We start from the raw sequence: 14,712 nt of genomic DNA, 5'->3' as shown, positions 1-14,712 counted from the left end.
TGAGATGGGTGTGTCAGAGGCAATGAGATTGGCACAGGATAGAGCACGGTTTAGGGCTGTTGTACATAGGGTTGCTATGAGTTGCAAACAACTCGACGGCACATAACAACAACATATTAAGAATGTTAGAAGCAGAAGTGACATCCTCTTTCTAAACATCATGCCTCTGAAAATTCTATGAACTTTGAAAAATGACGATAGTTATAGAAAGACTTCAGGCTTTTTGTTCATAGTGTCGCTATGAATCATACTTGACTCAAAGGCAATCAAAACCAACAATATTTATTATAACAAAGACAACAACAAGGCATTAAGAATGCTCCAATGTTTTAGGTAGAATCTTAACTTTAGATAATCTATTTCATTCTATATCTACATATGAAAGAAGGGCAAGCATATAAGGAAAGACTGAAAAAGAATAAACGAAAGAAAAAAACTGATTTTTTAAAACTAGAACAAGCTATTCAGCTTCTGCAGCAGGGTAAACTTAGTGCCCATCAGAACCCGCTTCTAATACTTGAAGTTGGAGTATGCCCACTCATAGAGATCATTTGGATCCACAGGAGTGAAAGTTTAAAGAATGTAACAATGGAGTAACAGGCTGAACTTGGATGTGTTCCTTCAGCTTTGCCCACCTAGCAGGTGCAGATATGTGGATTATGTGGATGAGAAGGGAAGGGTTGTTGGCTTGAGGAGCAGGGAGTCACAAGGACCCTTGGCTTGTTGATTGGGCCCCATGTTGGGGCTACAGCTCAGTGAGGAGACCTGATATGCAGGGAGAAGTGTGGACTCTTGATCTTGCAACTGATGCCCAGTTGAGCCTGGACACAGAAGCCTGGAGATGAGTTGACCAGAACCCAACCAGATGAAGAGAGAATGATCCATACTGTGAACTGGAGTCAGTTGCTATGACATGATAGATTGCTCTCGATTGAACTATTCAATGAATGCAAATGCTCAAAGTTGCCAAGTTGAACAGAAGATTTTTCATCAAAAAAGACATACCTGCTCCCTCAGAGTACTGGTTTGGTAGGTACGGTGTCAACTTAAAAGATAGCTTTTCCAGAGTTTATGATAGCCCCCTCTGGTCTCCAGCTACATTAAGTGTGGTCTTTATTGTCTTGAAAATCATCATCAGCTGTGAGACTAGGACACAAGAGTGAGTGCTTCCCACACTCGGCAGCAAGATTTGTGAAAGAGTGAAGCAAGACACTGAGGAGAGTGAGATCCTGGTGATGGTGCAGAGACTGTGGCAAGGTATAACCACAGCAGCCCTCATTAAAGGCCACAGTTAAAGATTTTACTGATCTTGCTGGATGATTGAAGAAGAAGCTTATTTGTAATGGCTCTGAGGTAGACATTGCTGGATGATTCAGGAAACCAGAGACTTCTTGAATTTGTGTTGCTGAACTGAAACTAGGACTATCACTAATGAAGGACTTTTCTTTTGCTATTAATTTGTCTTGGGACTGACTACTGGACTAGCATTGTAAGCTATTCTTGTCTCCCCCACTTCCCTATTTCCCTAATAAACCCACTTTTTTTTTTTTTTTTTAGAAAGTGCAACCAGGGTGCTTTTTATTTTATTTTTTAATTGAGATTTTAATGAAAGTTTATAAAAGAACTTGGATTTCCATTCATTCATTGTTGCACATTTTCCTCCCTGCCCCAACTCCGCCCAATTTCACTTTTTTCTTTGGGAAAAAACGTTCTTTCATTGTTATACAGCCCCTCAGCCAGACCACTTATCTATGCAGCTCTTATTCTGGACTCTTGTCATGCCAATAATACCTAAATATATATTCCTTTTATATAGTTCTCTCCCTCATCTGCTTCAATGCCATGTACATTATTTATCCCCTCTTTTCTTAGATTCCTCCCCACCCCCTATGTCAGTCTGTTTTATAATAGTAGTATTATGCAGTACTTGTCTTTTTGTGACTGAGATAATAAACCCATTTTTGATACCACAGTTATGAGTAAATTCGGTGGGTCAACAACAAATATCAAAACCAATGATTGAAAAGGAAAAAAAAAACCCAATGATTGGTAGAAATAAGTGCAGGAGATTGGGGAGGTGGCATGTTTGACACAGCAGCTATCTATTTGCTGTTATGGATATTATTGATGGGGGATATTCTCCTTTATGAAGTGGATAAAAGTCATATTTAGCCACCCCACCCCCACATTGCATCTGCTGCTTTTACAATATGGATGGGCAAATCAGAAATTGGCTTTCTAAAAGGGATATGTTAGAGCATGAGGCATGAAGTAATTTACACACACAGTATGTATGCACTAAATATAATGTTAATGAAACTACTTATATAAATAAACGAAATTTGGTCCAATTGGCACCACCACAATAGATGGAGAAGAGATTGATGTTGTTAACAAGTTCAGTTTACTCAGCTCCACAATCAACAGTCTTGGCACCAACAGTCAGGAAATCAAAAGACAAATTGCCCTGGGAAAATCTGCCATCAAGGTCCTCTCCAGAGTACTGAGAAACAGTTATATCTGTTTAGAGACTAAGGTGCACCTGATCCAGGCCATGGTATTTGTATCATTTATCATGGTATTTGTATTATGCATCAGAGAGCTGAAGAAGAATTGATACCTTTGAGTTGTGGTGCTGGAGAAGAGACTTGAAAATACCATACACCACCAAGAGAACAAATGAGTCTGTCTTAGAGAGGGTGAAACCAAGTTTCCCCATGGAGGCCAAGATTTTAAAACTCTATCTCACATTCTTTGGGCACATGGCCAGGAGAGACCAGTCCTCCGAGAAGACATCATGCTTAAAAAAGTGAGGAAGACCCCAAATGATATGGAATGACACAGTAACTGGAGTAATGGGCATAGATGTGTCAGTGTGAATGAGACTGGCTGGCTCAGGACAAGGCACGTTTCAGAGCTGTTACACATTGGATCGCTATGAGTTGCAGGTGACTCAATAGCACGTAACAACAATAACAAAAATATTTCATACAGATTATTATTTAAGAAGGAGCTGCCAGAATGGTAGGAAACTTCTGGATCAAGGGTCCCCTAGCCCACCCCTGGGTTTGATAGTTCACAGGGAGGACTCAACATATAATGGAACTTATGACTATGATTTATTACAGCAAAAGAATGCAAAGCCAAATCATCAAAGGAAAAAAAAAATGCCTAGAAAAAATCCAGGGGAAACCAAGTACATTTTTTAACAACTTCTCCCAGTGTCATCACACAAACTGGGATTAATTTCCCCAGCAGTGAGTCGTGACAACATACTGTAATATCATCATCTACTAGGAAACCTCATTAGACACTCAGATTGTTTACCCAAAGAGTTTAGAGCCATTGTGCAAATCCCCTCAGAATAATGGGAACCTTCCCAAAGTTTGTGTTCCCAGATGGCCAGCCTTGTAAGGAGGCTTTCAGTGGATATCAGTTAGCTCTGCATTGTTAAATTTATCTATACATGGAAATGTAAAATTTTTCTACACATAAGGAAATCAGGAAAAGTAAACATTCCAAAAGGAGGAAGTGAGAATTGTGTTAAAGCAGTAAGGGTCAAAGTGATGAAGTTAATAATGTTAAAATTGGAAACAGCTTATTCGTGACTTCTTTAGTATATTTTCATTAGGGAACTGAAAGCAGAAATCAAGATATAAATGAAGTGAGGAAAGTCAAAGTGAGAAAATAGAAGGTTGTTTTCAAGCATTACAACTCTGATGTACTCTAGATAGTAGCTGGAGGAGGACAGAGTCAAGGATATTTATGAAATACCTAGTATGATGGTCTTTGCCATCACTTGCTTTGCATCAGAGAGTTGGATAGTGACTAGGGTGGATAGAGGAGAAATGATGTCTTTGAGCTGTGGTGCTGGAGAAGAGTATTGAATATACCATGGATTGCTAAGAAAATGAACAGGTTCATTCGGGAGAGGGTTAAATCAGGCTGCTCCTTGGAGGCAAAGATTCTGGAGCTTTATGTGACATACCTCGGACATGGTGCAACGAGGGACCAGTCCTTGGAGAGAGACGTCATTCTTGGGAGGGTGGATGGACCCTCTACAAGGTGGATTGATTCAGTGACTGGGGTAATGGGAGTAGGTATGTCGGAGACAGTGAGATTGGCACAGGATAGAGCAAGGTTTAGGGCTGTGATATATAGGTCACCATGACTCGCAGATGACTGGATGGCACATAACAACAGCAACAACCCAGTATGATAGAATGAGATGATCTTTGAAAAGAAGCAACCAATAAAATCAGAAATGGAGGTTGAAAATTAAAGAGAAATAGCATAATTAATAATAGAAAGAATTAAAAGGTATTGGAAAATTTCAACAAAAGGAGAGAACTAGTCTTACAGAGTAGGCCAGCTAGGTCAAAGAAATGGCACAGACTTTTAAAAAGTGTGTATGCACTTATAAGGGATAACTATCATAGGCATCAAAATAACCACATATAAAAGGAGCAATTTAATTTGGAGCTAACTTTTCTGTGAGAAAGGACTGTTATATATATTCCTTATCATCAGGTTGATGTCAACTCATAGATGACCCTCATGCAGGTTTTCAGAAGCTGTAAACCACACCAGAGTAAGCCACTGCCTGTCTTTGTACTGTGGAGCTGCTGGTGGATTCAAACTTCCATGCTGCCTTCTGGTTAGAAGAACATATCTATTGAGTAGCCTGCAAATACTGATAGAACTGTAGAATGGCATTTTAATGAATTTATACAGACATCTATTTCTCCTCTCCTTAATACTACAAGTGTTCAGTTGAGGAAACCTAAAACTATTTTCCTGAATCACTTTAGCAGTACTGGAGAAATGAAAATAGAGAATTTGGAGGGTTGAATTTGTTTATGAAGTCTGTGAGACTAATAACCAGTCAGGACCAATGATTAATTACTGAATTAAACTTATAACTATATAAGTAAGAAAACCTGTAAAAATAGATGCAAAATTTTCTTTCTAAACTAAAAGTGTGTTTACATTCTTATGCAAAATAAATAATGTATTTTCATAAAGCTTCCTAAATGTTATCTTTGTAAAGCAGACTAAGAAAAAATACCACTTGCACAAATTTATTGTAAGATAGTACCAATATAAAAAGGAAACTCAATTGAGCTTTCTTGTATAAATAAATTATTTCATAATTTGGCACTTTTCAGACCACTTGATCATGTGCTTTCATCTTTTGGCAAATAATGTGAAAAATATGTAATTTGGGTATCAGAAGTGTAATTACCCAAACAAATGATACCATTATAAGTAGTCTGCTTCTTTTGACAAGTAGAGTTGTTATTATTGCAGGAATTAAACCTTTCTGACCAATACTGATTTAACTTTCATAGAAATAGTATCTCTTTCAACATTAAGTATTATAAATTATTTTATTAAGTGTTAACTGTAATAAATTTGATAACCTGGTATTGAAATTTCTATATACCCACTGAATAATCTTCCCGCTACATTAGATATTAATAGCAAAAATAATTTGTTTTACCTGTTTTTTTTTTTAGCATGGAGAATTAGCAGACTGTGTTTTATGTTTACAGATGAATTCTTTTATTTATTATTATATTGCCCTAGCAAGCACAGTAGAACTACTTTAGTAGATATTTTCTTTCTTTCCTTTCATAGTTGTTGTGTGCTGTCAAGTCAGACTGACTTATAGCTGACCCTCCAGTGGATTTTCAGAGGCAGGAGATTTTCATAGGAGGAGACTGCTCATTTTTCTCTCACGAAGCACCTAGTGGGTTTGAACCACATGCCGTTAGGATTGTAGCGTAGCTGATTACCACTAGGCAACCAGAGTTAAGACTTTTAGAAATGAAACTTATTTTGACTAATATCTGGTAAATTCTTTCTGGAATACCTTCCCCTCTTTATTAAAAAAAAAACAAGTCATAACTGTTATTTAGTAGCTAATTAAAACTTGGTTTTTTACTTACCGCCACTCTTGCTAAGAGACACTAGAAGTAACCTCTACCTTCACATTTGAACTTCATATCCCTTAAATCACTACTCTCCTTGAGGTTGTTAGAACTTTCTTCCATATAATTATAGAGAGTATTTCTATAGTACCTATTCTAGTAATGTATATGAGATATTTTTATTAAGTACTAGTTATTTGATTAAATAAATTGAATCTTAAACATACATATAAGTGTTGTTTTCTGTTGTGCATAGGATGAAGGTGATCAAGCTGCAAGTGTTGAAGAGCTTGAAAAACAAATTGAAAAACTGAGCAAAGTAAGTACTTTTCTGATTAAATTTAAATCTTTTTGCAACATTTAAAAATAATATTTATGTGAGATTAGCTTTTCTGATTTTTAAGTAAACACTTTTTGTGAGTAATTAAGATAAGGAATTTTAGAAATGTTTACATAATCTAATCTTATCATGTAAATGCCAAAATGAAAAAGCTGCATCTTAAAAGCATGATACTGAAGTTATTCAGAGCCTATGAGAAGGTTGACATTCTTCAACCCTTCATGTAAATATATAGTATTAATAAAGCATAGTTTTATTTCTCAGAATTAAGAATTACTAGATAAATCTAATTTAATTTCATGGTAATTTTGATTCAGCATTGTATGTTTTACTTTGCATTAGCTTTATAAACTTAAGATATTGATTTTAAAATATGAGAAGAATTAATGAAATTTCAGGTAATCTTTTAGTAAAGTAAAACTTAATTTTAAGAATATTATGAGATCACTGTGTATTATATGTCAGTATTGGGTTCAACATAGATCTATCCCAAAGTTTAGACATAAACTACTTAGGTTTATAACATGTGTATAAAAATAGGGAAATATATTTTTCTAAGAATGATGTGTCAGTCTACTCTAATCAGTAGAATGGAATCAGTTTTCTTTAGCTCAGTAAAATGTCTGATCATTTATATCATATGCTTTACTGTAAGAAATCTAGTAAAATAGAATTTATCCTTTTAAGCTGAGGGAACAAATATACTCCAATAATCCTTAAAATTCTGCCTTTATATTCCTGAAATTGAACTCAGACATATGATACTTACTCTTCTTTTTCCTGTAGTAAAATGTGTCTACTCTAAAGGCATAGAAAGTGTTAAGACATTTATAAATTATTTTTTAAAATACTTAAGACTCATAATTTAAGTATATGTTTCATTGTCTAATAGCAACAAAGTCAATACAGACGGAAACTCTTTGATGCCTCTCACTCTTTACGTTCAATGATGTTTGGCCAAGATCGCTACAGACGCCGATACTGGATCCTTCCTCAATGTGGGGGAATTTTTGTGGAAGGAATGGAGAGTGGTGAAGGTAGGAAATATAAATTTATTGCAAAATAATGTGAGGAACTGAATTATTTTAAAACTTTTAAAAAGAATACCTTTTTTTTAAAAAAGTTGCTTTATTTTATTATTTTTGTGTGTATACCGTCTAATCAAATCTGACTGGTACAGGAAGAGATTGTTCCTCCTTCTCTAGCAGAGGATCTGGTGGATTTGAACCGCACAACTCGGGGATTGCAGTGCAGCTTCCTGCCACTAGGCCACCAGAGCTCCCTTTTAAATATCTTTTGACTAGGCCACCAGAGCTCCCTTTTAAATATCTTTTGACTAGGCCACCAGAGCCCCCTTTTAAATATCTTTTGTGCTTCCCAATCTTTCTTTGAAGGCAGAAAGTATTTTATGGTAGCTATGATAAAATAAATACATCTATGAGTAGAACATACATTGAATTATAATTGGATCTCTGGAGAAACCAGTTGTAAGACCATTCAAGAGCCCACATAATAACCAGAAATCACAAGCAAATGGATGAGATAGAAAAACAGAGGTATCTAAAGGATAGGCTCAATGTAAGAAATTAATAATATGATGTAGGAAAAAGTGAAATCAAAGCCAAATTTAGTGATTTAATTCTGAGTACAAAAGAGTATGATACTTTAAATCAAATCAAGGAAATCAAGAGGAAGAGCTTAATTGTAATTATCTCAAGAAATTATCTGGAAATATCTCAAGTATCACAATTTGCAGTTGACTATTGTAAATGGTAGTGCTTTCTTGGTTTCTTTCTCTGAGTTCTCTTTGTTATTGTAGAGAAGTCCCACTGATTTGGGGATATTGATCTTATAAACTGCCACTCTACTAAATTGAAAAGTTTTAGTGTAAAAGTCTAGTTAAATATGGCAATTGTTATTATGAGTTACTTGGGTGTCTAGAGCTTGTAGAAAGCTTAAGGTGAGATAAGTAATACCAAGAGAAACATCCAGGCAAGAGGCATTTAATTTTAATTGTAATTAGAATCACTGAAGAAGCTTAAAAATGAACCTAAGGAAAGTAAGAAAAATCTGAAATGTATGGAACTGTATTAACTTTAAATTTTTTTTGTTTTGTTTTGTTTTAGTTTGATTAATCAAACCAGATTTGCTGCTATGAGTCAATTTTGGCTCATGGTAACCCTCCCTCAGGTTTCTGAAGCTGTAAATCTTTATGAGAAGAGATTGTTCATTTTTCTTCCAAGAGTAACTGGTGGATTTGATTTGCTCAGCAGGGCTCCTTTCAGTTGAAGGGTGCATTATTCTCATTCATCTGGGACTTTCCTTGAATATACCTAACACTATAACTTTTCTTTTTTCTTTTTTTTTTTTTTTTTAGTATATGTGCTACCGAAGCGAGCACACAACTTTTCTTTAAATATGTTTAAAACTGATCTCTTTGTATCACTACTGAAATGAATCATTTATCAATATTGAAGTGTCTTATTACAACTGTCCTTAACAGCTCTATAAGGAGCTTTGGTGGCCTAGTGGTAAGGAGTTGCACTGCCAACCCCAAGGAAAGCAGTTTGACTCCACCAGCTCCTCCATGAAAGAAATATGGTCAGTCTCCTCCCAGGTTATTTACTACCTCTGAAAATGTACTGGGGTTTTGAACCTATAAGTGAGTTCCAACTCTAAGACTGTGGAGTGTATCATTCAAAATTACTTTTTGAGCCATTGAATTTGACTTTGTCATGTAGATGGGTGAGAATAGGCAAATAGACTGTGTTAGCCTATCCACAAGGAGATTGGCTAGTCTCACCTATCCACAGAGGATTGACTAGTCTCGCTAATCCATTGGGCTTAGTCTCGCTAATAAATCTCAAGCAAACCAAAATTATAAACCTCACCACAAGCAAAGAAGAGCAAGCAAGAGTGCAAGTCATTTTTAGGACCAGAGCAACAGCCATGGCAGCCACAACAGTGAACCCAAGACCTGACATGAGATGGAGCAGACCTACGGTTGCTGCCCACCATGGATAGAATCATAGCTAACTAGGAACCTTTCCCCAAGATTGTTGGACAGTTTGGAGGCGGGGTGGAGAGTCAATAGTTGCAGGACAAAGCCGGTGAGGCTCAAGGCTTAGGTGCTTGCAAGCACATTTCAGAAGTCATCCTGCCTGTGTGTATTCTACTATTTCACTGGAATATAACCTTTTGACTTCCCCAGTGTTGTTCTGTGTGGTTTGTGAGCTATCATATTGGACTTTGGACCCAGTAAAGCAGTAAGACTGGTGTTGAGAAAGAGGTATGGGAATGGATATGTATAATCTCATGAAAATTGGATTTTTTGTTGTTCATGCTATTGACAGGGACAGTACCCCTTTGTGAAGTTGATAAAGGTTAGATATGGTTGACCCATGTGACTCTTGCTCTTTTTATAATGGCACATAAGATAAGTAATTCTTCTGTAGATAGCAGTTCTTTTTCACATCTTTGATTTATATTTTGCTATTATGTCTCAAAGATCTTGACTTATTCTCTGTTTGCCTGTTGTTATGTACCATCAAATCAGAAACTGACTCATAGCTGACCCTCCAGCAGGTTTTCATAGGCAGTAAATCTCACAGGAGTTGACTGCCCATCTTTCTCCTACAGAGCAACTGGTGGATTTGAACCTGAGTTAGCTGCATAACTCCTTACCACTAAGCCACTGTTGGTGTTCTTTCTATACTGTCAAGTTGGAACTGACCCATAGCTGGGCCCTCCAGTGGGTTTTCAGAGGCAGTTAATTATACAGGAGTAGAATGCATCTTTCTCCTATGGAGCAGCTGGTAGATTTGATCTGTGTACCTTTGGGTTGCAGGCACAGTTTCTTACCACGATGCCACTAGGACTCCCTGCTAAGCCACCAGGAATCTTTTTGTCTAATAGAAATCTGCTGGTATTCATGATTTTATACAAATCTGACAGCAATATTTATATTCTTCAGTTTTAATTAAGCTAGCTAAACCAGCCTACTGAGTGTTGCTCAGTACTTGTGCATTCCTCTCTGAGTGTTTGCATTGTGCTTTGCTAAATCCCATTCAGATAGCACCAGTCTATCATTTCTTCAACTACCTGAATTTCATCCATCCTTCTTTTTCCAAAGAAGTCCTAGTGGTATAGTGCTTAAGGTGTTAGACTGCTAACTGAAAAATGGCATGTCAAAGCCACTAGTCACAGTCTTCTCCTGTAAAGATTTATAGCCTAGAAAACTTGCTCAAGGGTCTTTTTATTCATTTTAATGAAAGTTTACATAGAGTTTCCATTCATTCATTGTTGCATTTTCCTCCCTGCCCATCCCTCCCCCAATTCACTCTTCTTGAAAAGTAAAAGAAAAACTCTTTCATTGTTATGTATTCCCTCCATTTTTTAATGAGCATTAATTTTTGTAGGGTAAAAACTATGAAATATGATCTGTGAAAAATGAAGTATTTTAGATAATTCAGAAAAGTTTGTTAAATAAGAAAAAATTGTTAAAATATGTATATAATTTAAGTGGTAGTAATAAAATATATTAGTGGTTTGATAAGGAGTAATACTTCATATTATTTTTCAATTCTGTAGGACTAGAAGAAATTGCAAAAGAAAGAGAAAAACTAAAAAAGGCAGAAAGTATCCAAGTTAAAGAAGAAATATTTGAGACTTCTGGGGACACTTTAAATTGTTTGAGTACAGATCACTGTGAACAAAAAGAAGATCTTAAAGATAACACAAATCTATTTCTTCAAAAACCTGGCTCTTTTTCTAAATTAAGCAAACTTTTAGAGGTTGCTAAGATGCCTCCTGACTCAGATACTGTCACCCCCAAACCCAATGGTAACACAAATGGATGCGCATCAGCTTACCAAAATAGCGGGAAGCATTCAGTTGGCAACCTTCAGTCAACAGCAACACAAAGCAATGTGGAAAAGCCAGAGTCTAATCATTTGTTTAATACTGGTTCAGGTGGTCCAGGAAAGTTCTATAGCCCTCTCCCAAATGACCAGTTGTTAAAAACACTGACTGAAAAGAACAGACAATGGTTTAGCCTTTTACCAAGGACACCTTGTGATGACACGTCACTGACCCATGCTGATATGTCAGCTGTGTCCTTAGTGGCTCCTCCGTCTCAGCCACCACCTAAATCACCTTCACCTGCCCCAGCTCCTCTTCTTGGATCACCTTCCTCTCAGAATCCTGTTGGCCTAAATCCATTTGCTTTATCACCTCTTCAGGTTAGTATTGCTAACTGCAGTTCATTTTTATGTTGCTTTCCTTGATCTTCCACCTCTCAAAGATTTTCATTCAAAGAGGAGTCAAATAGTTTTAATATTATCCCTATCACAGTTTGAAAATTGAAAAGAATCAGAATGTCTATCACCAAGCTTTATCACAACTCTAGATTTCTAACTTATATCTTAGCCTAAGGCATTTGCTTCTTTAATTGTCTTATCTGCAACATGAAAGGAAGTTTATTTTGGTAGAGGAGCAGATAAGAACATGAAATCTAATGTTACTGCTGTGGTTGGTTTTCCTCTGTGAAAAGTGAAACAGCATTTTTTCAGACTTTGAAAAATAACTTAAGATTCTAAATAATTTTTCTAAACTTCTTAGATTATTCCCCTTTAATCATGTCTTCTTTTTGACAGGTGAAAAGTGTGTCTATGATGGGACTTCAGTTTTGTGGGTGGCCCACAGGTGTGCTTGCTTCCAATATTCCATTTACATCATCACCTTTACCTAATCTTGGATCAGGGTTGGGATTATCAGAAGGAAATGGTAATTCATTCTTGAGCCCCAACGTTTCTTCAAGTAAAAGTGAATCTCCAGTGCCGCAGAATGAAAAAGGTTCTTCAACTCAACCTGCAGCTGTTGAAGTAGCAAAACCAGTAGATTTTCTTAGTCCAAAACCTATTCCAGAAGGTAGGTAAATTAAGATGATTCACTTCCACTTACTATATTACGTTATTTTGGGTGCATATAGCTGAATATTTTATGGTTTATAGAGAGTTACTAAGTCTTGATTGATCACATTCAGAATATTTGTGTATCTTTTGACTTAGAAATGCAGTTTGGTTGGTGGAGAATCATTGACCCAGAGGACTTGAAAGCTTTACTCAAAGTGCTCCATTTCAGAGGAATAAGAGAAAAGGCGTTACAAAAACAAATTCAGAAACACTTAGATTATATTACTCAAGCTTGCATCAAGAATAAGGATGGTATGTATCGAAAAGAAACTTCTGCGTTCTTTCTGCTGCTTCTTGTTGTTTACCAGCAGGTTGGAACTGACCTGTAGCTGACTGTCCATTGGATTTTCAGAGCAATAAACTGCAGGGGAGCAGCTAGTGGATTCAAAGCACATGCCTTTCTGCTAGCAGTCCAAACCCTTATCACTAAGCAGTGGCACTCCTGCATTCTTGCTTAGTTATAATTAATTCTATTAACTTAAACTTAATTCTTAAACTTACAACTTAATTTTTAATTTATTACTCATAGTCACTTTTCTCAACAGTCACTACATTTCCTACATATTTTCACACTCACAGACATGTTTTAATTTCTTGAAAACAGTATTTCTACTTCTACCTTAGACTGCTTGCATGTCCTTGAGTACATATATGTGTACAAAGTTAGATATTACCCCTGAAATGTTATTTACATACTGAAAGAAATCTTAGAACATCTAATAAACTGGATTTTAAAAATTAATTTGTTTTCAAATATAGTTGCTATTATTGAACTAAATGAAAATGAAGATAACCAAGTTACTCGAGATATTGTGGAGAACTGGTCAGTAGAAGAACAAGCAATGGAAATGGACTTGAGTATTCTTCAACAGGTAGAAGATCTAGAAAGGAGAGTTGCTTCAGCAAGTTTGCAAGTAAAGGTAAAATTGACTTGGGATAACATATGTTTTAGGATAATGGCAGGTAATTAATACTTATTTCATGCCTACCATATGCCAGATACTGTACTAAATATTTTCAAAGTCAATTGGTTCTGAAAACAATCTCGAATTGATTTTACAGGTAAAGATCCACAAACAGTAAGTAACCTGCCTAATAGTCATTCAGCAAATGGTTGAGACTGTGGATTCAAAACAGTCTGTTTGACTTCTCACTCTGTTATTTTTACTGTATTTTGCTACCTCCTTCTTTGTTGGTTTTCAAAAACATCATTTCTTGCATGCGTTCTTGACCATAAGCAGAATCTTACACAGCTTTCTCCATGTTAAATGTTATGTTCTAGTGGATGTCCCACCAGATTACTATTTTGTTGTTGTTATATACTGTCAAGTCAGAAGCCACTCAAAGCTGACCTCCAGCAGGTTTACAGAGATAGTAAATTGCACAGGAGATTGCACGTCTTTTTCCTGTACATATCCTAGTGAATTTGAATCACAAGCCTTAGGGTTGGCAGTGAACTTCCTTACCACTAAGCCACCAGAACTCTCTGATTCCGACTGTAGTACTTCATAAAGGACCAAGAACTCCTTCATGGGTAAGCCGTGGTATATATCATACAGTTAATCTGTTAATCCAAAGACACACAGTACAAATACCCTGGCTGCTCCACAGCAGAAGGGTGGGCAGTCACCTCCAGTGTGATTTATAGCCTGTAGGGTCAGCATAACAACAGCTTCAGATTTCAGAACCAAGAAGATAGATCCAAATATGTGTTGTTATGTGGTATAAACAAAAATAATCTCACATATCTTTGTAAATGTTTTGTTTACCTACTGAGCATTATCATGTCCAGACAATGATCAGAATTGATGTCCAATCAGTAAGCCAAAAGAAAACTTTTTTGCTCCCTTTTCTCTTCCTCTCATTCAAGATTGATTCTGTGTTCAAACACTTCCTTTACTTTTTATATTAGTCGTCTTATACCATTATTGTCCATTTGTGACTATGTTATGTCACTCAGCATAATTTATTCTGCATTCATCCATATTGTGCAGTATTTAAAAGATTTTTTTTTATCCTTCTTAGTGATGCATAATACACTGTTGTGTGAATGTACCATTGTTTCTTAAGCTGTACATCTGCTTATGGATGTTGAAATTATTTCCAGCTTTTGCCATTAGACAGTGCTGCAGTACACATGAGTTTGAGTGTGTCAGTTTGTGTTACAGCTCTTCTTTCTTTGGGAAATGTACCTAGCAGTAGAATTTCTGGATCAATTAGTATTTCTAGTTGCACCTGTCCAAGGAAGTGCCAGACTGTTTTCCATATGTGCCTTGATTTTGAAAGTATTATATTTTCTTATGACAGTCTGTCTTTGTCCTCTCTCATGATCATTTATTATTAATTTGTTAGTTCTAATTATATTTAGGCAAGGTCAGCATGCCATCATGCTTTTGAAAATAATTTCTAGCGTATAAACCTGAAATTTTCCCAGCTACATACTTAGATTTCCACACAAGATTTAACT

At 36.2% G+C, this 14,712-nt stretch overlaps 1 protein-coding gene across 1 annotated transcript in view; it reads left to right on the top strand.

The window, feature by feature from the left end:
* Positions 1 to 14,712, top strand: part of BAZ2B (bromodomain adjacent to zinc finger domain, 2B) — a 324,998-nt gene that overhangs the window by 287,520 nt on the left and 22,766 nt on the right. The window contains exons 26-31 of the mRNA XM_006880802.1: positions 6,190 to 6,252; positions 7,166 to 7,310; positions 10,864 to 11,513; positions 11,928 to 12,201; positions 12,342 to 12,497; positions 13,005 to 13,165. Coding sequence (XP_006880864.1) covers positions 6,190 to 6,252; positions 7,166 to 7,310; positions 10,864 to 11,513; positions 11,928 to 12,201; positions 12,342 to 12,497; positions 13,005 to 13,165 — 1,449 coding nt within the window. The remainder of the gene's footprint in view (positions 1 to 6,189; positions 6,253 to 7,165; positions 7,311 to 10,863; positions 11,514 to 11,927; positions 12,202 to 12,341; positions 12,498 to 13,004; positions 13,166 to 14,712) is intronic.

The sequence above is a fragment of the Elephantulus edwardii genome, unplaced genomic scaffold, assembly GCF_000299155.1.
Source record: "Elephantulus edwardii isolate Elephantulus edwardi_28Jun2011 unplaced genomic scaffold, EleEdw1.0 scaffold00010, whole genome shotgun sequence".
Taxonomy (NCBI): domain Eukaryota; kingdom Metazoa; phylum Chordata; class Mammalia; order Macroscelidea; family Macroscelididae; genus Elephantulus; species Elephantulus edwardii.
This window is presented reverse-complemented; position numbering and strand designations above follow the sequence as displayed.